The following is a 16,806-nucleotide window of genomic DNA, read 5'->3' as shown; positions in this document are numbered from 1 at the left end:
TCGACCCAAATAAATGTCAGTTCTTATTTTTACTATAGGTAGAGACGCCTACTTGGTTTTTCTTTTATAAGGGGGGGGGGGTTAAAATTAATAAAAGCACTTGCACAAACTTACATTGATGTACATAAATCGAAAATGAAGTTTTTTTTTATTTCACGACAAACAACATGAGATACGACCTTTCCACGAAAACCTAGAGACTCCTCTCGGTGAGACTTTTGGTGTTGAACTGCGCTCGCCAAACTACGAAGATCCGCATTCAAGCTGCTAACTGCGAGTCGCAAAACATTGTGGAGGTTCTCGTCAGGCATCCGTGAGCGGAAGTTGGATTTTATGCACTTCATTCGTGAAAAAGTCTGCTCGCAGACGGGCAGCGAATTAGTCAACTTTATTTTTTTGTTGTTGTTTCTTTAGCTGACTGCGTAGGGGGGGAGGGGGGGTTACCGGGAGGTTGAGGGCCGTATGATACTACGGCCCGCCGGATCCGGCCCGCAGGCCGCTGGTTGCCGACCACTGCGCTATAGTTTCTCCTCCCTGCGACAGGTAGTTTTCTAGCAAGGATAAAAGAACAGTTTTTTTTTTTCTGAGTAACATTTGGTAGAATTTTGCTTAACCCAATTCTGGACGCTCATTTCATAGGCCTTTTCACCCGCCCTCGCATGGGTGCCACCATCTTGGAATCTCATGATGCGGCTGCCTTTATGTTGCTTCAACTTGTCGATCCGCTCTCCCCTCCACGCCTTGGCGGATGCATTGTGTTCATGTCTTTCGTTGCGTTTCACCGCGTTTTCTTATTTCGGAAATTGTCGTCCAATACTTATGTGTACTACTTAATTGCATTACAACATTACGCGGCCAAGTTTTGTGGCACGTTTTAACTATTTTCACCGTCTGTTTACCGGATACCTGTGAGGAGGCCATATGATGCGCGGAAATCGGTGTTAGCACTGATATACATTGAGTATATAGACGACTCTAAGATAGCACAAAGGTTCAAACGCCAATGCAACACCAGTTTGCTTACTAATAGTGGCGCAACATTCACAATAAGACGCAAAAAAGGTGACAGAAACAGTCAGCATAAACAGCCTCTATCTGTTTCACGAGAGCATCATCCTTTGCATTCATAACAGATCAAGAACATTTGCTTTAAATTATAGGAGGGAACTCGTGGAGAAGATGGGCAACAAACGTCTAACGTGCATTTTATCTGAATCTAGGCATCACGGTATGTCAGGATCAAGCGATTTGTTTGCTCACATTATTACACCTACAAACGTTTGATGTTCTTAATTGTTTTTGCAATATAAAGTAGCTGATCATTTTATTTATCAATTTAGAGAAAAACTACGCAGTGAAGTCTTTTGAGTGTATTATGATTTGCTTAAAATAGCCAGTTCAATTTAATATAATTTCAATATAAAATCTGAAGCCCTTCCACTTCACGTGAAGATGGAGGACCAGCGAAACTGTTATCTTTGCCCTGTCTACGACGATGCCTAAAGGACGACTTCTTGAATGACGTCTAGTACGACGCCTAGGACGACATTTAGGATGACCTCAAGGACAACTTCTAGGACAACCTCGAGGACGTCTTAAGATGGCCTCAAGGATGACTTCTGGGACGACCTCGAGGACGACTCCTAGAGAAATTCAGTTTTTCTACACTGGTGAAAACCAGAGTGGAAAGGCTGGAAAGGTTGCTGCTACCTATGAGCAACGGCGGCAACCAGACAACCGGCAAACCGATTGTCTGGTTATCGCCGTCGCTCATAGGTGGCGGTAGTTGTCTGGAGTTTTGTGTCAACATGCCGCTTGTCCGCGGACACGATACTGGGCAAACTAGCCCTTAACAGCTCCGCTGTAAAAATTGGGACGTCCCACGGAAAGCAATACCGACGAAGCTCACAGTCATCGCTTTTCCGCAGTGCGCGGGTGCTCGGTGAGAAGTGCACTCAATGGGACTGACCATAGCCTCCTATATACTGACAAAGCCTGGCAGATCGCCACGAGAAGCACCCGCCGAAATGGAAAAGGTGGAGCGGCAGATAACGGATGAGAAGAAAGCCACGTGACTGGTGCCCCACTGCAGCAAGACGCTGAAACGCACTTCTTCCGAGCGAACTAGTGTGTTTCGGGTCCTCGCCGCCGCAAAAGCTGTGCGCCGACGTCCAGGTTCCCCGAGAAACGGCTCTTTGATGCTCCCTGCTACCAGATCCTCGCGCTCCAAATCTGCGACTGGGCGCTCTATGGCTCCGTCGCTGAACTGCCAGGCGTTGCGAGCGTAGAGGCTATGTATAGTATTTGAAAATTTTTGTTAAGTGATCTACAGTACCCAGAGGGTGCCACTCGCCATCATGTACACCCTCGCCCCCGGGTGCGCAGCTTCATGCTTGTGAACAGTTGAGTAACTGAGTGTGGCTGGAACTTCCACCTGTGTTGGATGTCTTTCTTTGCGGCGTTGGCACACGAATCCTAGGCCGCCGGCTACCTCCGTCTTCGGCATGCAAGATCGTCTTTGCTTCTCGCAGGCTCGTGTGGGCCTGTGCTCTTTTCGTGGGGTTTTCTTTTTCAAGGTATAACCGCTGACATCAGCACACGTCAACCTCTCCCTCTCCCTGGCGCTGACCAACTGACGGACACCGCTGGGTTTTCTTCAAAACGAGCCCTTTAGTTTTCGGCAAAATAATTTGCACAGTCGGCACGGAGCCAGAGAGAAAGAAGCACCGTACAAAAGCCGTAGTGCTGAATGAGATGGCGTAATCAGAGAAGGCCAACACTCGACACTGTTTGGAAACGAGTGCTGTGTCGGCACTCGGCTTAGAGTCAAGTTTGAGCAAAAGGTAAAAAAAAGGTAAACTCCAATTGTTTCCAATCTGTGCCCAGCGTTGGCCTTCTCTGATGATGCCATCTGATTCAGCAATATGGCTGTTATATCTAGGAGGTTTTGCGCCGCGTCACGGTGGAATGCAGGAGTGTTCAGTTGCCACTCTGCCGTCGCTGGTGGTTCTTCGTTGTTCTGGTAGATGGTGCGTAGGCTGTGATGTGTGTGTGTAGTTAAAATGATGGATGCGGTTCCTTCCATGAGTGGTATGAATGTGGTTCTTTCCACAAGTGATATGGATGACCGTATCCAAGGGCGTGACATGCTCCAATAGGCAGAGTACAGAAAAGGTGAAAAAAATTACAGTAAGATCCATTGGTGTTTTAGAAAATACAATATCATGACCCTTGGGAAACGCTAACACTGACCCCGTAACGAGGCCAAAAAAGGGCAGCAAAAAATAAAGGAAGCAAGAGAAGGCCAAAAAATAAAAGTGAAGGGGTCAGCGTCAGCGCTTCCCAACGGGGGACGTGTGTGACATTTCCAAGGGTCATGCTAACGCATTCCTTAAGAATCCACCAATGGATCTTCCTGTATCTGTTTGGTCTTTTACGTAAAAATGGGTCATTACCACTTGCAGTCTAGTGTTGCTCGAGATCGTGTGACCTACGACTGGGAACAGAGAAGAACGAACCCTAAAGCAGCTAGCTCACCTCACTGTAGACCTCGTCACCAATGGAGAACGGAAGGGAAGCTCTGGACCAACAAAGCTCTCCTGTACTCCGTTTCACCGTAACTTCGCAAACAGCAAAGGCTACGGTCTAAGCGAGCCAATCCGCACTGGAGATGCGAGACTCCCTAGGCGCACACAGTGCTGTCAAAGACAGGAGGGAGAGATTGCTGCTTTTGTACAAATTGCGAGTGATAAGTTTCTGGGGGTTCAAGGCGACGTCGAGGGACACACAAAAGCATCGGATAAGTTTCTCCTTCCTATCTCCCCCACGGCTGGAGAAGAGGGGAAAGAGGAGCTCCCCCCTACGCTTGTTGATGTCTGTGTTTGGATCCCAATTCTTTATTATAGACGACCCGTGCTATGGACGATTTTTCTGGGGAATGGAGCCGTTCTTATTAGTGAGGCACGACTGTACAGATTTTAAATGGATTACATTTATAGGGCCACCTCTTATACCTGAGCCCCACAAAAGCGACAAGCAGTAACAACCGACACCAGCTAGCCTAGAGCACGTGCTGCATTTCCGCGAAACTGCCCCTGGCGGGCTTGCTGTCTCAAGTGCAGGTTAAGTAAGCGGCAGTGATTGCGAGCCTGCCAAAGATACCTTTGCGGGCACGGGGCTTGTCAGTGTCGGTCATTTGTTTGTTGCTCCAGCGGGACTCTGGCATTAGGGTTCTCGTATCCATGCCCACAAGTGGCCTGAATGGCGACGTCACACTAACGACACATATTCCACAGAATAGTGCCACAGGGGACATAACCGCTGCACAGTTTGAGCAACTCTGGGATACACTACCAAAGAGACTAGCGTTTCTTTTGTTTTGTTTGAAGGTGATGTCTTACAAGGATTGCGTGGTGTCCTACAGATCCTCGTGCCTGCGGTCCCTACCCTTGCCCCATTCTTGTCCTTGGGACAGTTGCCTGCAGTGAGATGCCTTTCACAACAACTAGAGGGTTTGCTCAAAACCTGGGAGGTGTCGTCGCTCAAAAGAACATGTGCAATTCGGTTCTTTTTATACTTCAAAATCGTAGCACAACATAGCGCTGCCAAAGGTGAAAACAAAAGATGCGTTCGCACACAAACTCGAGGCATAGAAGTAACCCCACTTCAAACCCTGTGGGCAACCTGGGGATCCAAAGCGTTGGCCCAGGTTGCCCATCTACCAAATCGTCAGTGGTCAATTCTACCGCGAGGGGGCCAAGAACAACTGGCCATGCAAGCGGCGCTCCACCGCTGACAAAAGGTCGTCGCAGCGTATGCACGAGGGCTCTTGGGGTCACGGTGCGGGCGATAACGGTCATTAAATGTCTACGTGTTTTTGAACCAGTGTATTGTGTCCTTCCCCGAGACGGGTAGCAGCAAAGGAATTCCCACAACCTTCATATTACAAAAGGGAATGGGTGACATTTATTTTCTACAAGTATCGTCAGTGGCACTGCCACATACAGAGCTCAATGACAGAGCACAACTACTTTTTTTTTTTTTTTTAGGAGGAGGAAGTGTAGAACAAACAAAGACCTACTGTATCGTCGTCTCAAACATCTATTACACAAGCTTCTGAACAAGCGTCGCAAAAGCCTCCAAAAAAGAGGCGTCGTCCGACTCCTTTAAGTATAGCCACGCCACTACCAAAGGCCCTTACTATCTTGTTCTATACTGGCACAAAAAAAAAGTGTGCCGCGCGGCTCGTGTGACCTTACCGGGATTGAAGGACGAGTTGGAGTCGCAGTGTATAATACCGGCACCGGTGGTACAAACACACCGCCAAATACCGTGGAATTGGGCTATACAAGCAATACGGCCGTAACGGCCTGGTGGTGGTAGAGATGCACAAACACTGTTTTCACTGACCCCACTAACACGCAACATGCAGTGTGAGAAATAAATAAAAGGATGCAGTCGCACAAAAGAATGTGCCACAGGAACTCATAATCGTCGAGAAACGAAGAAAAAATCATGCGCCTCGTCTCGCCAGCGTCCGACGATCCAAGGCGATCCGACGTCGAAGCTGCCATAAAAATCCAATCGCGCCGTCGGATCGAACCGTTTCCCGAAATGTTACCAGCTGCACTCTTCTCGTTGGAGTTCCCGAAAACTTATGAAGTTCCAAGTTTGGAACAAACTCATTATGAGGCTATGGCAAGACACTCCTGAGCGGACCCCGAACCGGAGATCTTTGTGTTTGGCTCCGACAATCTGGTGGAGCCTTTTCTTTTCTAAAACCGCTCCCGAAATCCCGAAAGGCAGGTGGGTCCGAGACACGGAAAGGTGCGGACCCGCGGAATGAGAACTAAGCTAGCCGGCTTTCCGCTTCCGCCATCGGTTGTTTGTTGCCTCGGCGAGAGGGTCGTGAAGTTGGGTCTTCGGATGTTTTGTTTGTTGGCTGGCTGGCTACTGCCCGGCAAATGCCGGTGGCGGCAGCATCCGAAATCTTTCTTCAGGCGGCCGGAGCACGGCCCTGGTACGTGACGTCGTTTGGATGACCTCCACCGCCTTGACATTTCTGCGAGGGAAAGCAAACAAGTTAAAACTCGGATTTCAAGAAACCCAACTTTACAAACTAATTACTATATTTTTTGGTTTCTTACGGCGTGTTTCGTCTGCCAGGTCTTCATGGCCAGCTTGTACTTCTCAAACTCGTGGCACCAGTCCGAGTAAATCTTGCGGTAGTCCGTCTCGGATGGCGTCCCGCAGGTGTCTGCGAGCGGGAGCGGGTCGGCGTTACTCCACTGTCACGGGTTCCCACGTCAAAGCGCAGTATTTTGGTTGCGCCGTACCCCATTCATCTTTAAGCCAAGTGTTGAGATGTCTATGAGCATGTGCTCCTTGCTGTATTGTAAGCTCCAACATGAATGGGACAAAGACTAGAGCAGTGGGGAAGCTACAGACCCATTGAGTACTGCGAATTTGATTCATGATATGTTTGAAAGTAGTACTGGATGCTGAGTGTCTGTCATTGATTGGTGAAGATTACAGTAAACCAAGAGATAGTCTTTCCATACTCTCCTAAAGGTGAAATAGGGATGATTTTTTCATACTTCACCTATTACTTTTTTTGATAATTGTGTGCACTATGTTATGGAATGACTCAACAGTTGCAGTTACGCACGCAATTTCCAGCCGTCTTGCAAATGAATAAATATTTGATTCCAGTTTTCATAATTTGCCAGGTCAATGTTTTCGCTATCTCCACTCAAAAACTTGCCGAATTGGGTACCCACCAATTTCTCTTTCCAAAACCAATAGGAAATTTCAGTCCCCGAAAATACACTCTTTATGCGATTTTAAAAAAATCTCCACTTCGTCCTTCTTTTTCCAAATGCCCGCATTTGCAATGTTGGCATGTGCAGCGCTTTTCAAATACTCACGAAGGATTTTCTTGTTGCCGCATTGCAAGGAGCTTGGAATTGAGTCGATGCAATGAGTCAGCATAATCCTAGCAAACCTGAGCCACTCGCCCACGGATAGCTATGAGCCAAGCACTTTGAAGTATGAACATTACTGCTGGAAGGGATACGTCTGCTGCCAGAGGACAAGCGCTAACTAACAACTGACAATTAATGGACGAGTTGTTTGTCAGTGGGTGCTAGTCCTGCGTTTGCCCCCTACTACGGGGTGTTTCAAAGCAATGCTGTGGTGTAAAAAAATATAATAAAAATACACCGATGAACGGCGTTCTATCTGCTGGATTGGTTTTCGGGTATTCGCTGCAAAGAAGCTTTCACGTTTTTGCTTTACGTTGTGCCATCTGTGGGTAGCAATGTCAACCAAAGACGGCTTTTGCCGTTTTCCTCTCTATGCATAGAAAATTTTTAAAAAAGTTTTGGACTTAAATTATGTTTTTGATTTTTACGGCCGAATTGCGGTTGGCGACACACTGCAGTGTTTGTCCTGTTGAGCCGTGTTTACTTTAAGATGCACAACCAACTACCGTAAAATACCGAGCATGCACCCTCACTTGAGCAAGCGCCCCCCCCACATCTTCCTGGAATTGGCCATTTTTGTACATGACCGAGCAAGCACCCCCTCCCACTGCCACCCGTCCCGAAGGCATTTTTTTAGCTTTGTTTCGGGCTTTTCGGCTGTCGCAGTAGTGAACAAAGCCAATGTTGAATCCAATCCAATAGATTGCTAGAATGCACCACCAGCCATTGCCACCATTTCCTTGGCGCCTGCGTAGGGAGCGGCTGTCTTCGTTCGCCAAGCATCCGTATACGGTGCAAAAGAAACTCGAAGTTGTGAATAAACCTCGGAAGAATGGCAAAAACGTGTACCTGACCTCTCGCCATTTCAAGTTGGACTGTAAGAGGGTATGCGAGAGGTACGTGAAGTACAAACTTCGGGAAGTCAAAGGTGCGACGCAAATTGAGCAACGGTGCCCATATCTTTAGCGAAGTTGACGACGCCTTGTACGAGTTCTCGGAGTGCGAAAGGAACTCTGGACGTGCGGCGAGGAGAGCGACCTTCATGAACGGCTGTCTGACGTCGGCGCCATTGTCCCCGAGAACCCCGACAAGCTGCGGACCGAGGGCCTAGACCTCATTTTTAGATCTGATACATAGGATCGTTTTTGTGACTTTCATAGCGACTGAGGAGAATACCAGAATTTCCGAATTGAACATTGATTGGAGTGTCTGTAAATGAATGTTTTCAATATTGCACGCTATAATGCTTTCTTTATTTCAGTTTTACTGGCCTCCCTTTTGTGGCTGCCATCTTGAATTTCGGGATCCATCCGAGTAAGGGCCCTCTCCCTATCTAGGCGAATTATCTCGAAATTTTGGGGGGTGCTTGCTCGGTATTTTACGATAGTCTGCCAGTCAATTTCGATTCAGACAGGGTTCCTTAAGATGTGCAAGTTTGAGAAACACCGACCCAAAACACCGCACCAACGTAATCGAAGAGACTGACCGGCGTCCACGGTGACGTTGTAGCTGCACAGCGTTCCGAGGGAGTCCAGGTGCAGGTCGTAGCGTCCGGTGTCCCGCTCAGTCAGCCCCAGCACCACCAGCCCGTGTCCCGTCGAGTGGACAAACTTGTCCCGCTTGCTCGGCACCGGGCGCCGCTCCCGCCCCTGCTGGTGGTACCACACCGGGGTCGCCCCCGTCGCACCCGGGTTGCCCCGGAGCGCTCCCGCGTGGGGCGGCTCCAGGAGTTCGGGGTGGTGGCCCTGACAGCTCAGGTGGACGCTCTCGCCCCAGTGGGCGCGCAGCTGGCGACGACGGATGCCTGGGGGCGAGGCGAGACGGCTCAAGGGGAGGTGCGACGACTTTAGCGTTGCAAGAACTTGCGGCACGTTACTTTTATTTAGCTTATCGTAGCGCGAGTAGAAGTAAATATGCCGTTTTCCCCTAGAACCAGGATACTGCAATGTCATCGTGCAATCACAAAGCAAAAAACATGGTAGATGGCGCTACAGATGCCATCCAAGTCAACAAAACCATCCCATCTCTGCCATTTCTGTGACAAACTGGAAAAAAATGTATAGCAACACTTGTGTTTTCTCGCTCGCCTGAGATCAAGTGTCAGTTGCGAACGTCAGTGATGCCGACTGGTTGTGGTGTTTGGACAAGAGTATGTAGAAATACAAAAAAAAAAAAAAGAGAAGTAAAAGATATCAAAGGAGGGAACTAAGATGCATAGAAATACACCCATTTAAATGCAACTAAAGCACCACACGTGAAACAAATGCTAGGCTCGTTCGATTTGACTACACCTCGTGCGCCAGTCTGCACTTCGTGTCAAAGTTGCCAAGTAACTAAGTTCAAGAATTTAGGCATTTGTTATTAGCTACAATTTTAGTAACTAAATACAAAAAAAAAAAAAAACTTGGACGCTTTGTTTTAATATTTTTGGTTATTTCGAAGCGTGGTTGCTGCCCCGGCAATCATTCATGCCAGTCTATGAAGCAAAAAATATTCAGAAATTAAAAGTTTATCCTATAAGACTGGTTAATACCGAAGGATATTTTCTTGTGCGCTCGAGATATCCAGGAAATTCAGGAGCGTGTAAAAGCCTCGTGATTATGCTGGCCAAGCTTAGATAGCAAACATGCACACTTCATCACTTTGATGTACTGCGTGGCCAAGTCGAGCATTACCGCGGAGCACGGACGACCAACGAAGCTTGCTTCGAGGAATTTCCCAGCCCTATGAGCCCTTTTGTCCATCGTATACACTGATGCCAACGAGCAAGTCATGGTCTGTGACCGCTTTTGGACACTGAAACTGTGCAAGCGGTTACTCCTAAGAACGGTCGCATCGCTTTCAATGCCGAGTGCCGCTGACACGGAAGTCGCGTGTGGCATTGCAGAGGACTTTTTCACATTATTGTCGGCGAAGAAACTGCTGAATGCACTCTAAGAAAGGTTGGCTATTTGCAAAGCGGTTACTGCTGCGCAACTGTTAGCAGAGGCCAGCAAAAAAATCAACAAATTCTCCCCAGTGAGTACTGAATAAAAAAACAAACTTGCAGTTTGAGTGTGTTTTATTTAATTCAAAGTTCACTTAATTTTTAAACGTCTTGCTGTCCTCGTGAGCTTTGAATTATCGAGAGTCTACTTTCTAAGTAACAATGAAATTTAAGCAATTCTACGTTCAAACTGTAGTTGCACCTCTGGGGTAAGAAATTAATCGGCTCCATTGCTTGTCAACATCATGCTCACAGATATTGCATAAACTCACGTTAATTTTACTTATATGCGAGCTTGGTGTGGTGCTCTTTCACCAAGGATGAAATTACAAAAGTGGAAGGCATTTAAAAGTTAGCTCCTCGGTTTGTGTTTAACATTTATAATCAAGATCATCACCCACCAAATTAACAAAAAGAGCTCAGCTTCCGATATTAGAGACACAAGCTCAAATAGGTTGAAAACTGTTTATAATATGATGAACGGCTCCATTCACATAGGTAGCTCTGACAACCGTTTTAGGACTTCTTTCTTCCCTCGGGCAATTCAGGATTGGAACAATTTAGCAAATGACATTGGGACTTTAACTAATTTCGATACCTTAGTAGAGGCTATTGAGTTACACTTTAACAAGAAGCTCAAAGGGTTTTTGATAAAAACGAGTTAGACGTGAATTCTAGAGTATATTTATCACGTTTGTTGTCCTCGAAGATATAACTAAACATCAGAAAACAAGAAAAACCTCCAACCAGTCGTTACGTCGTACTATTATCTACTATCTTTCAGCCGCTAAATGCGTGTCGCTCATGTGGGCAGCGCGTGCAATGGCAAGCTTGCCGGGTATTTTCCCCCGCACCGACACCAGCCAAGACGTCTTTTTCTAACCTTTTTGAAAACGGCAAGAGTGCATGTGCATAGCTTTGATTGGAGCTAAAGACACGCGAGAGCGGAGATTTCGAAAACTCTGGCTATGACGTCACACTCCGAGAAGGAAGGACTTCAGCGGTACTTCGAAAATCATTTTCCGCAGCCTCCGTGCACCAAATTGAAAAAATAATCTCGATATTTGTGATTTTGGAAGCCAAATGAAGACGATTTAAGTGTTTTTCCTCAAAAACAGAGCCCCTTCAGTTTTTGTTTAACGGTGTGCCGCTATATTTTTCCTTATTTTTAAGAAAACAAAACTTTAAACCACTTCTACAGTCGATTTTTCAGGGAAGCTGGTAGTATTTTCAAATAAATAAATATATATTGGTGCAAGCAGAGAGCTAAGGCCCACACGAAACTATGCCGACCTCTTTTCCGTGTTAAAAATTAATCTACAGTGAGCGATTGCAGCACATCTCGATGTTGAGGGATTTTTAAAAGCAATCGGAATGGGCGTTGTATTTTATGAGTAAGTTTAATGGCAACCAAGTACAATGGCAAAAATGTAACAATAGTTATAACTTAATTATGCTTCAGCTCGTTTAACCGCAACCTAAAGTACTTTTCTTGGACAATTTTTACACCTCTGTTCGGTGTAGGTCGGCACAAGTAAATGACAGAATAGCAGAGAATAAGATGCTCGAATACTTACTGCCTTCGCAAAGCCCTGGCGTGGTATTACTCACATCCTGAAGGTACCTGGAAAGGTGATGAGGCATACAGAAATTAATCACAAGCTTAAGATACAGGTGAATGCTCTTTAATAAAATCCCTAGTTAAATGTGTTCTCGCACACCTGCTTTGTTACACGAGGGAACTCACTACGGTAAGTCTCGCATGAAATAAAAGTTTCTAAAGTGCGCACCTAACTGTAATGTATGGAACCTCGACCCTTGGGAAAACGTGTGCATGATGGGATTTCAACCACATTGGGAATATTCACCACCCTCAAACATAACCGGATCTCAAGCAGATTGGGAATGAAATGCATTAACAAGTACGAACAGAGCTCATGTTGCGCACGTTCCAGAACACCACAACCTTTCAACAAATGCCCCCATAGTCGCAGACGGCACGCCGACGTACACTCCGTGCTTTCCACCGTTCCTCTCTCTCTCTCTCTCTCGTATCCGCTCCACCTTTCAACTCACCCCAACATGCAGCTTTGGAGGGGAGGTTTAGGAAAACTATCATTTGATAATGAAGTGACGTGTGGAGCATGTTTTTCAAGTTTTTGTGCTGAAATTTTGTAAGGACTGCAGCTGGAAGCTTACTTTCTGCATTTTCATGTTTTTGTTATGAAAAAATACCAATATCTTTAACCTGCTGTACGTGAAAAAAAATTAACTTTTTTTCACAATTTTATTTTTGATTAAAACACTTCCAGCCTTCCTCTCTGGTGAAGAAGGAAGACCAGCGAAGCTGTACTATGGTGGGATTGAAGTATTTATAAAAACTACCCAGCCAGCGTGGCGTCCTGTCGTCGCCGGGCATCGCGCTTGCGCTTGGCTTCCGTGGCACGATCGTCGTCCGTGACGTTGGCCCGCCCGCGCCGGCTACATCGCTGTTTCTGTTCACGGCGGTGTTCGAGGCGACACTCTGCTCTTCTTTTGCAAGGGATTCGGAACCACTCAACGCAGAGGAACTTGAGGCGATAGTGGCTTCGCGGCGTTTGCGCGACCCATCGCAGTGCTGCGCGTGTCGCCGCTCCTTGCGCTCCCGCTCTTCTTTCTCCAAACGAACGTTGTCACGTGGCCGAATCATTGCGAGTCCAAAGGGCAACTGATAAGAGCACTTGCGCAACCTCAACATCACAGGACACAGGACACACACGACTGGTAGGTAAGATGATGTTTTCGACTCTCCTCCTCGTACGCAAGTGAGGGTGACGGTGAACTGGCTCAAGTTTTGTGTCAACACGCCGCTTGTCCGCGGACACAGTAGGGGGGGAACCAGCCCTTAACAGCTTCGCTGTAAAACTGTATAATTTCTGTAATTTGTTTCTATAGCCACATTGTTACACTGTATGTTTCACCGAAAGAACTGGCTATTATCATGACCTTTTCTAAAATATAGTCATCCCCAGGTGGCACAGTGTACACTCTATGCACTTCACGGAACTCTCCCAACGATAAACTTATAAACTTGAAACTTTACACGTCATCCTCTTCCCCAGCTATGGATATGCCTTGAAAATTTTCTACAAATGAGACTAACAGTTACAAAGCTTGCTTTCCCAAGCAGTGTCCTCCCTTAAAACGAGCAAAAGGGGGGTCGTCTTTCTGTCCTTCTCACCCGTTGACGTAGGGGCGGCACTCATGGTGCTCCCTGTCCCAGCCACAGTAGGGGTCCCGCACACAGCGCAAACAGCTCAGGTGGCGCCCCCTGCACAGGTGCAGGCTCACCTGGCGCACTCCGTCGTCCGAGCCCACGTACAGCGACTTGTGCTGCGAAGGGGGAAGAGACAGCCAATGGCCGCGTCGATTTGGGACCTCCATTTAACCCCACCGTATAACCCCGTAACTCCATATAAACCCGTGTTCCACCAAACACGGGTCAAAATGTCTGTGTGAGAAAACCATGCATTGCGCAGAAAAAAGATGCATACCGGTAGCGTCCTTCGTTTTAGGGTAAAACCCTATATTTACACCCCGACTCGATCTAAAAAACACAACTCGATCTAAAAAAATCGAGTTAAGCTTGATTTTTTCCTCCGAGGTCGGAAATTGAATTTCACCAATTTCCAAATGGCTCTGCTCCGAATGTATCTTTCAGGAAACAAAGGGTTGGTAGGAACACGTGCGCTAGCCGCAGACCTCGGAAGCAAACCTAGATTCTGTTGGATTCAGTGCACTGCAGAGAACTTCAGTGAGTCAAGCCCCAGAATGCTCCCTTTAGATCTATTGTCAAGTACCCTTTGCCCTTCTCAATTTTAATCCCTGCAAAAAAAAAAAAAGAGTAAAGAGAAGGATGAGAAGTTATTTTCAAAACTTTGCTTTGAAAGAAGAGTTCGAAATTTTGTTCTCGTCAAAATGAAGTGTTATTGTTGTGCTTTGTAAATGTATGCATAAGCTGGGAGATGTTGAGAGAACATTCTCTCAATTCAAATATGCCCAAAGGACGAAACAAGACTAGCTAGGATGGAAACAGAAATGGTGCACATGCAGAAGATAATGTAAGCAAAAATAATTACGAAAAAATTAAAAAGTCCGAAAGAGCTCTTATATTATGTTCCCATGCTATCTTGTGTGCTATAACTTGACTGTGAGAAAAAAAAAAAAAAAAAAGAAAAAAACACATTGATATAATGAATGCGGTCAACGTTTTTTACTGTTAATTATACTTACATCTTTCCAAATAAAATCTGAAAAAACCCGAATTCAATAATTTTCAATTTCTCCAGATTACCAGCTTTAACCCAGCGCCCAATTTTTAGCCCCAATTTTTGAAGAATATCAAACTCGAAATCGAAGGATTCTACGCATTGGTCACTAATTGTGTGGTGTGTATGTTCAGACAGCCAAATGTTATTAGCCAGCCCCAGTGGACGTCTGGTGTCTCAGCTGTAGATGAGAAATTTGACCAGTGCAGTACCACTGGACACCTGGGGTCTTTAATGTGCATCACGCAGTAGCGATACACGACCACACGCCGGTTCGACGTTCATCCAGGTCGAAACGGACGGGGGTGGGGATGGAACCCAGGATCTCTCGGCTCTGCAGCGCGAGCTTTTGCTCTACGTGCCCAGAGCTGCCGTGCAGTAACGCACGTGGCCACCGTTCTTCCACTTGCTTACTATCGAAGAGTCTATTTACTGAGGTGCGTAGTGTCTAAGGTAATTAAATATTTTGAGTTTGATTCGCATAATTAACTTTTGTAGTTAGTGAAAATAGAAAGATAGTTCCAGTTAGAAACTTGGTAGACATCATTGAACAAATTTAGAAAGGTTTGGAGTGCGCGCTTTATTTTTGTCTTCCTAAAATTTACCGATTTAATGGTTTACGATGACGCTTATCAAGTTTCTAACTAAAACCATTTAAATCAGTGATACAGCACGCAATTAACACGAACAGAGATGGACAGCGGACAGGATGAGCGCCGAAACGACACGTTTATTTTTACTAACAAAAAGGTTAACTATGCGCAGCTAATTAAGGACTTATTCTCCGAAGCAGTGTGGACTTCGCTAAATTGGCCACTCAACAATGACTGATGTGGTGCCGATCGGTTTTCCTCCGCGATGCATAGTTCTTGCGCTAAAAGTTGGGCCGACGTTCGGTGAAACGGCCGACCTATCAAACACCGACACTGCAGAGATACACTAGGGGGAAAAGAGAGTATGCTACCTCATTGGAGACCTCCATGGTACGAATAGGTTCCCCGGGATTGACCTCGAACACGTCCACGAGGTTGGAGAAAGACTGGCCGGAACGGTCCTTCCACTCCACCAGCTTGTAGACCAGGCCGTCCCCTGCGCGCCAGGCCAAATACGTTGATACAACCACTCGGGTGGTGACAAAAAGCAGGCACCGATATACCAAAGTTTCTTTCTGCTGACTTTACTGTAAAGAGGTTTTAACTGTACTTCAACATTGCTTCCTCGACAAATACGCTCGCCCATTTTGCTTTAACACCACCACAAATGCAAACAAACTGTAGTCCGCTTCGCCTCTAAGTGTGAACGGGCAGTAGAGGCCTTTCTGGTGAGAGTGCTCGTTCCAGAAAAGCATGTTTCGAAGCGCCTTCGAAACACTAAACTCTCGGAGAAGCTTTTTTTTTTTTTTTCTTTTTTAAACTGCCTGGATAAGACATTCTGTCACAAAACGCACTCCCCCCCTCTAAATATATTAATGCTATATTTTATGTTGCAAGACATAAGTTAGCCCCTTGGCTACCAATCATTCGTGTCGCCCCTAAAGCCGCAGTCCCACAAAAAACACTGTGTTCGCTGCAGGCGTAAAGACAGAATTGTCTGCACCTCAAGCACGTTTCAGGACACATTTGCTTTGAACATATCTTTTTGCATATATAGCGTCTGCAGGCCATCTCTTATAACGTACTAGCAGCGCAAGCATGGCTTAAAGGACCAGAATCGGTGCCGCGAAGGCCGCTTCAAGGGTGAACGAAGCACCGTCCAAACGCGACGGGGAAATTCCACTCACGGGTGCCGGCGTAGTAGACGAGGTAGTCCACGCCATCCACGTCGACCCGGTGCACGGCCAGCGAAAGGAACACGACGTTCTCGCGGAAGAAGACGGGGCGCCCTCCGGCCTGGGGCACGGCCGAGTCCATGAGGGTGTGGGTGCGCAGAAAGTTGAGCACCGCGTCGGGCAGGGTCTTGGTGCTGTTCACGCACAGGCCTGGACGGGGCTCCGGCACCTGGCTCGTCAGCACGGGGAGCCAGGCGGACGAGGACGTCTTCTGCTCCTTGAACTTGCCCCCGAAGGCGCCCTGGATGTCGCTCAGCCGGAACGAGCAGACGGCTGATCCGTGCGGGCCGCCGTGCCTGGGGTCGGGTGACACGGTGAACTCAGCACGAGGACTTAAGGCCGCCGCCAGAATCCGATTCACACGGTCGGGCGACGCTTTCAGGTTCGATACGGAAGGTCGAGCCAAACCGCCACAATCGAATTCAAACGGTCGGGCAACACTGTCATCTTAATACGGAGGGTTGAGTCGCCACAACCCAATCCAATCTGCATGGTCAGGAAATGCTAGCTGCATTCGATTTACCCGCACCTCCTGCAGCGGTGCAGAAAAGTGTAGGGTGTTGTACTTTCAGTCGTATCTCAAAACACATCACGGAAGTACACTGCCCAGCACTTTTCTGCACCAGTGCAGGAGGTGCGGTTAAATCGAATGCAGCTACTATTAACTCAATAAACGAGGCTAAGCTGCCACAATCCAATCCA

General features: G+C 47.0%; 1 protein-coding gene across 2 annotated transcripts in view; it reads right to left on the bottom strand.

Moving 5' to 3' along the window:
• Window positions 1-4,942: 4,942 nt before the first annotated feature.
• The window catches only part of LOC8026218 (semaphorin-2A), a 27,794-nt gene continuing 15,930 nt past the window's right edge, over window positions 4,943-16,806 (bottom strand). For both annotated transcript variants that reach the window (XM_029994482.4, XM_042288820.1), the window contains 7 exons: window positions 16,057-16,400; window positions 15,241-15,365; window positions 13,190-13,341; window positions 11,547-11,593; window positions 8,470-8,787; window positions 6,147-6,256; window positions 4,943-6,061 (listed from right to left, as the gene is read on the bottom strand). In XM_029994482.4, coding sequence (XP_029850342.1) covers window positions 5,996-6,061; window positions 6,147-6,256; window positions 8,470-8,787; window positions 11,547-11,593; window positions 13,190-13,341; window positions 15,241-15,365; window positions 16,057-16,400 — 1,162 coding nt within the window. In that variant the 3' untranslated portion in view covers window positions 4,943-5,995. The remainder of the gene's footprint in view (window positions 6,062-6,146; window positions 6,257-8,469; window positions 8,788-11,546; window positions 11,594-13,189; window positions 13,342-15,240; window positions 15,366-16,056; window positions 16,401-16,806) is intronic.

The sequence above is a fragment of the Ixodes scapularis genome, unplaced genomic scaffold (genome assembly GCF_016920785.2).
Source record: "Ixodes scapularis isolate PalLabHiFi unplaced genomic scaffold, ASM1692078v2 PGA_scaffold11__112_contigs__length_91849675, whole genome shotgun sequence".
NCBI lineage: Eukaryota > Metazoa > Arthropoda > Arachnida > Ixodida > Ixodidae > Ixodes > Ixodes scapularis.
Note: the sequence above shows the minus strand (reverse complement) of the source record. Positions and strands in the feature narration are given on the sequence as shown.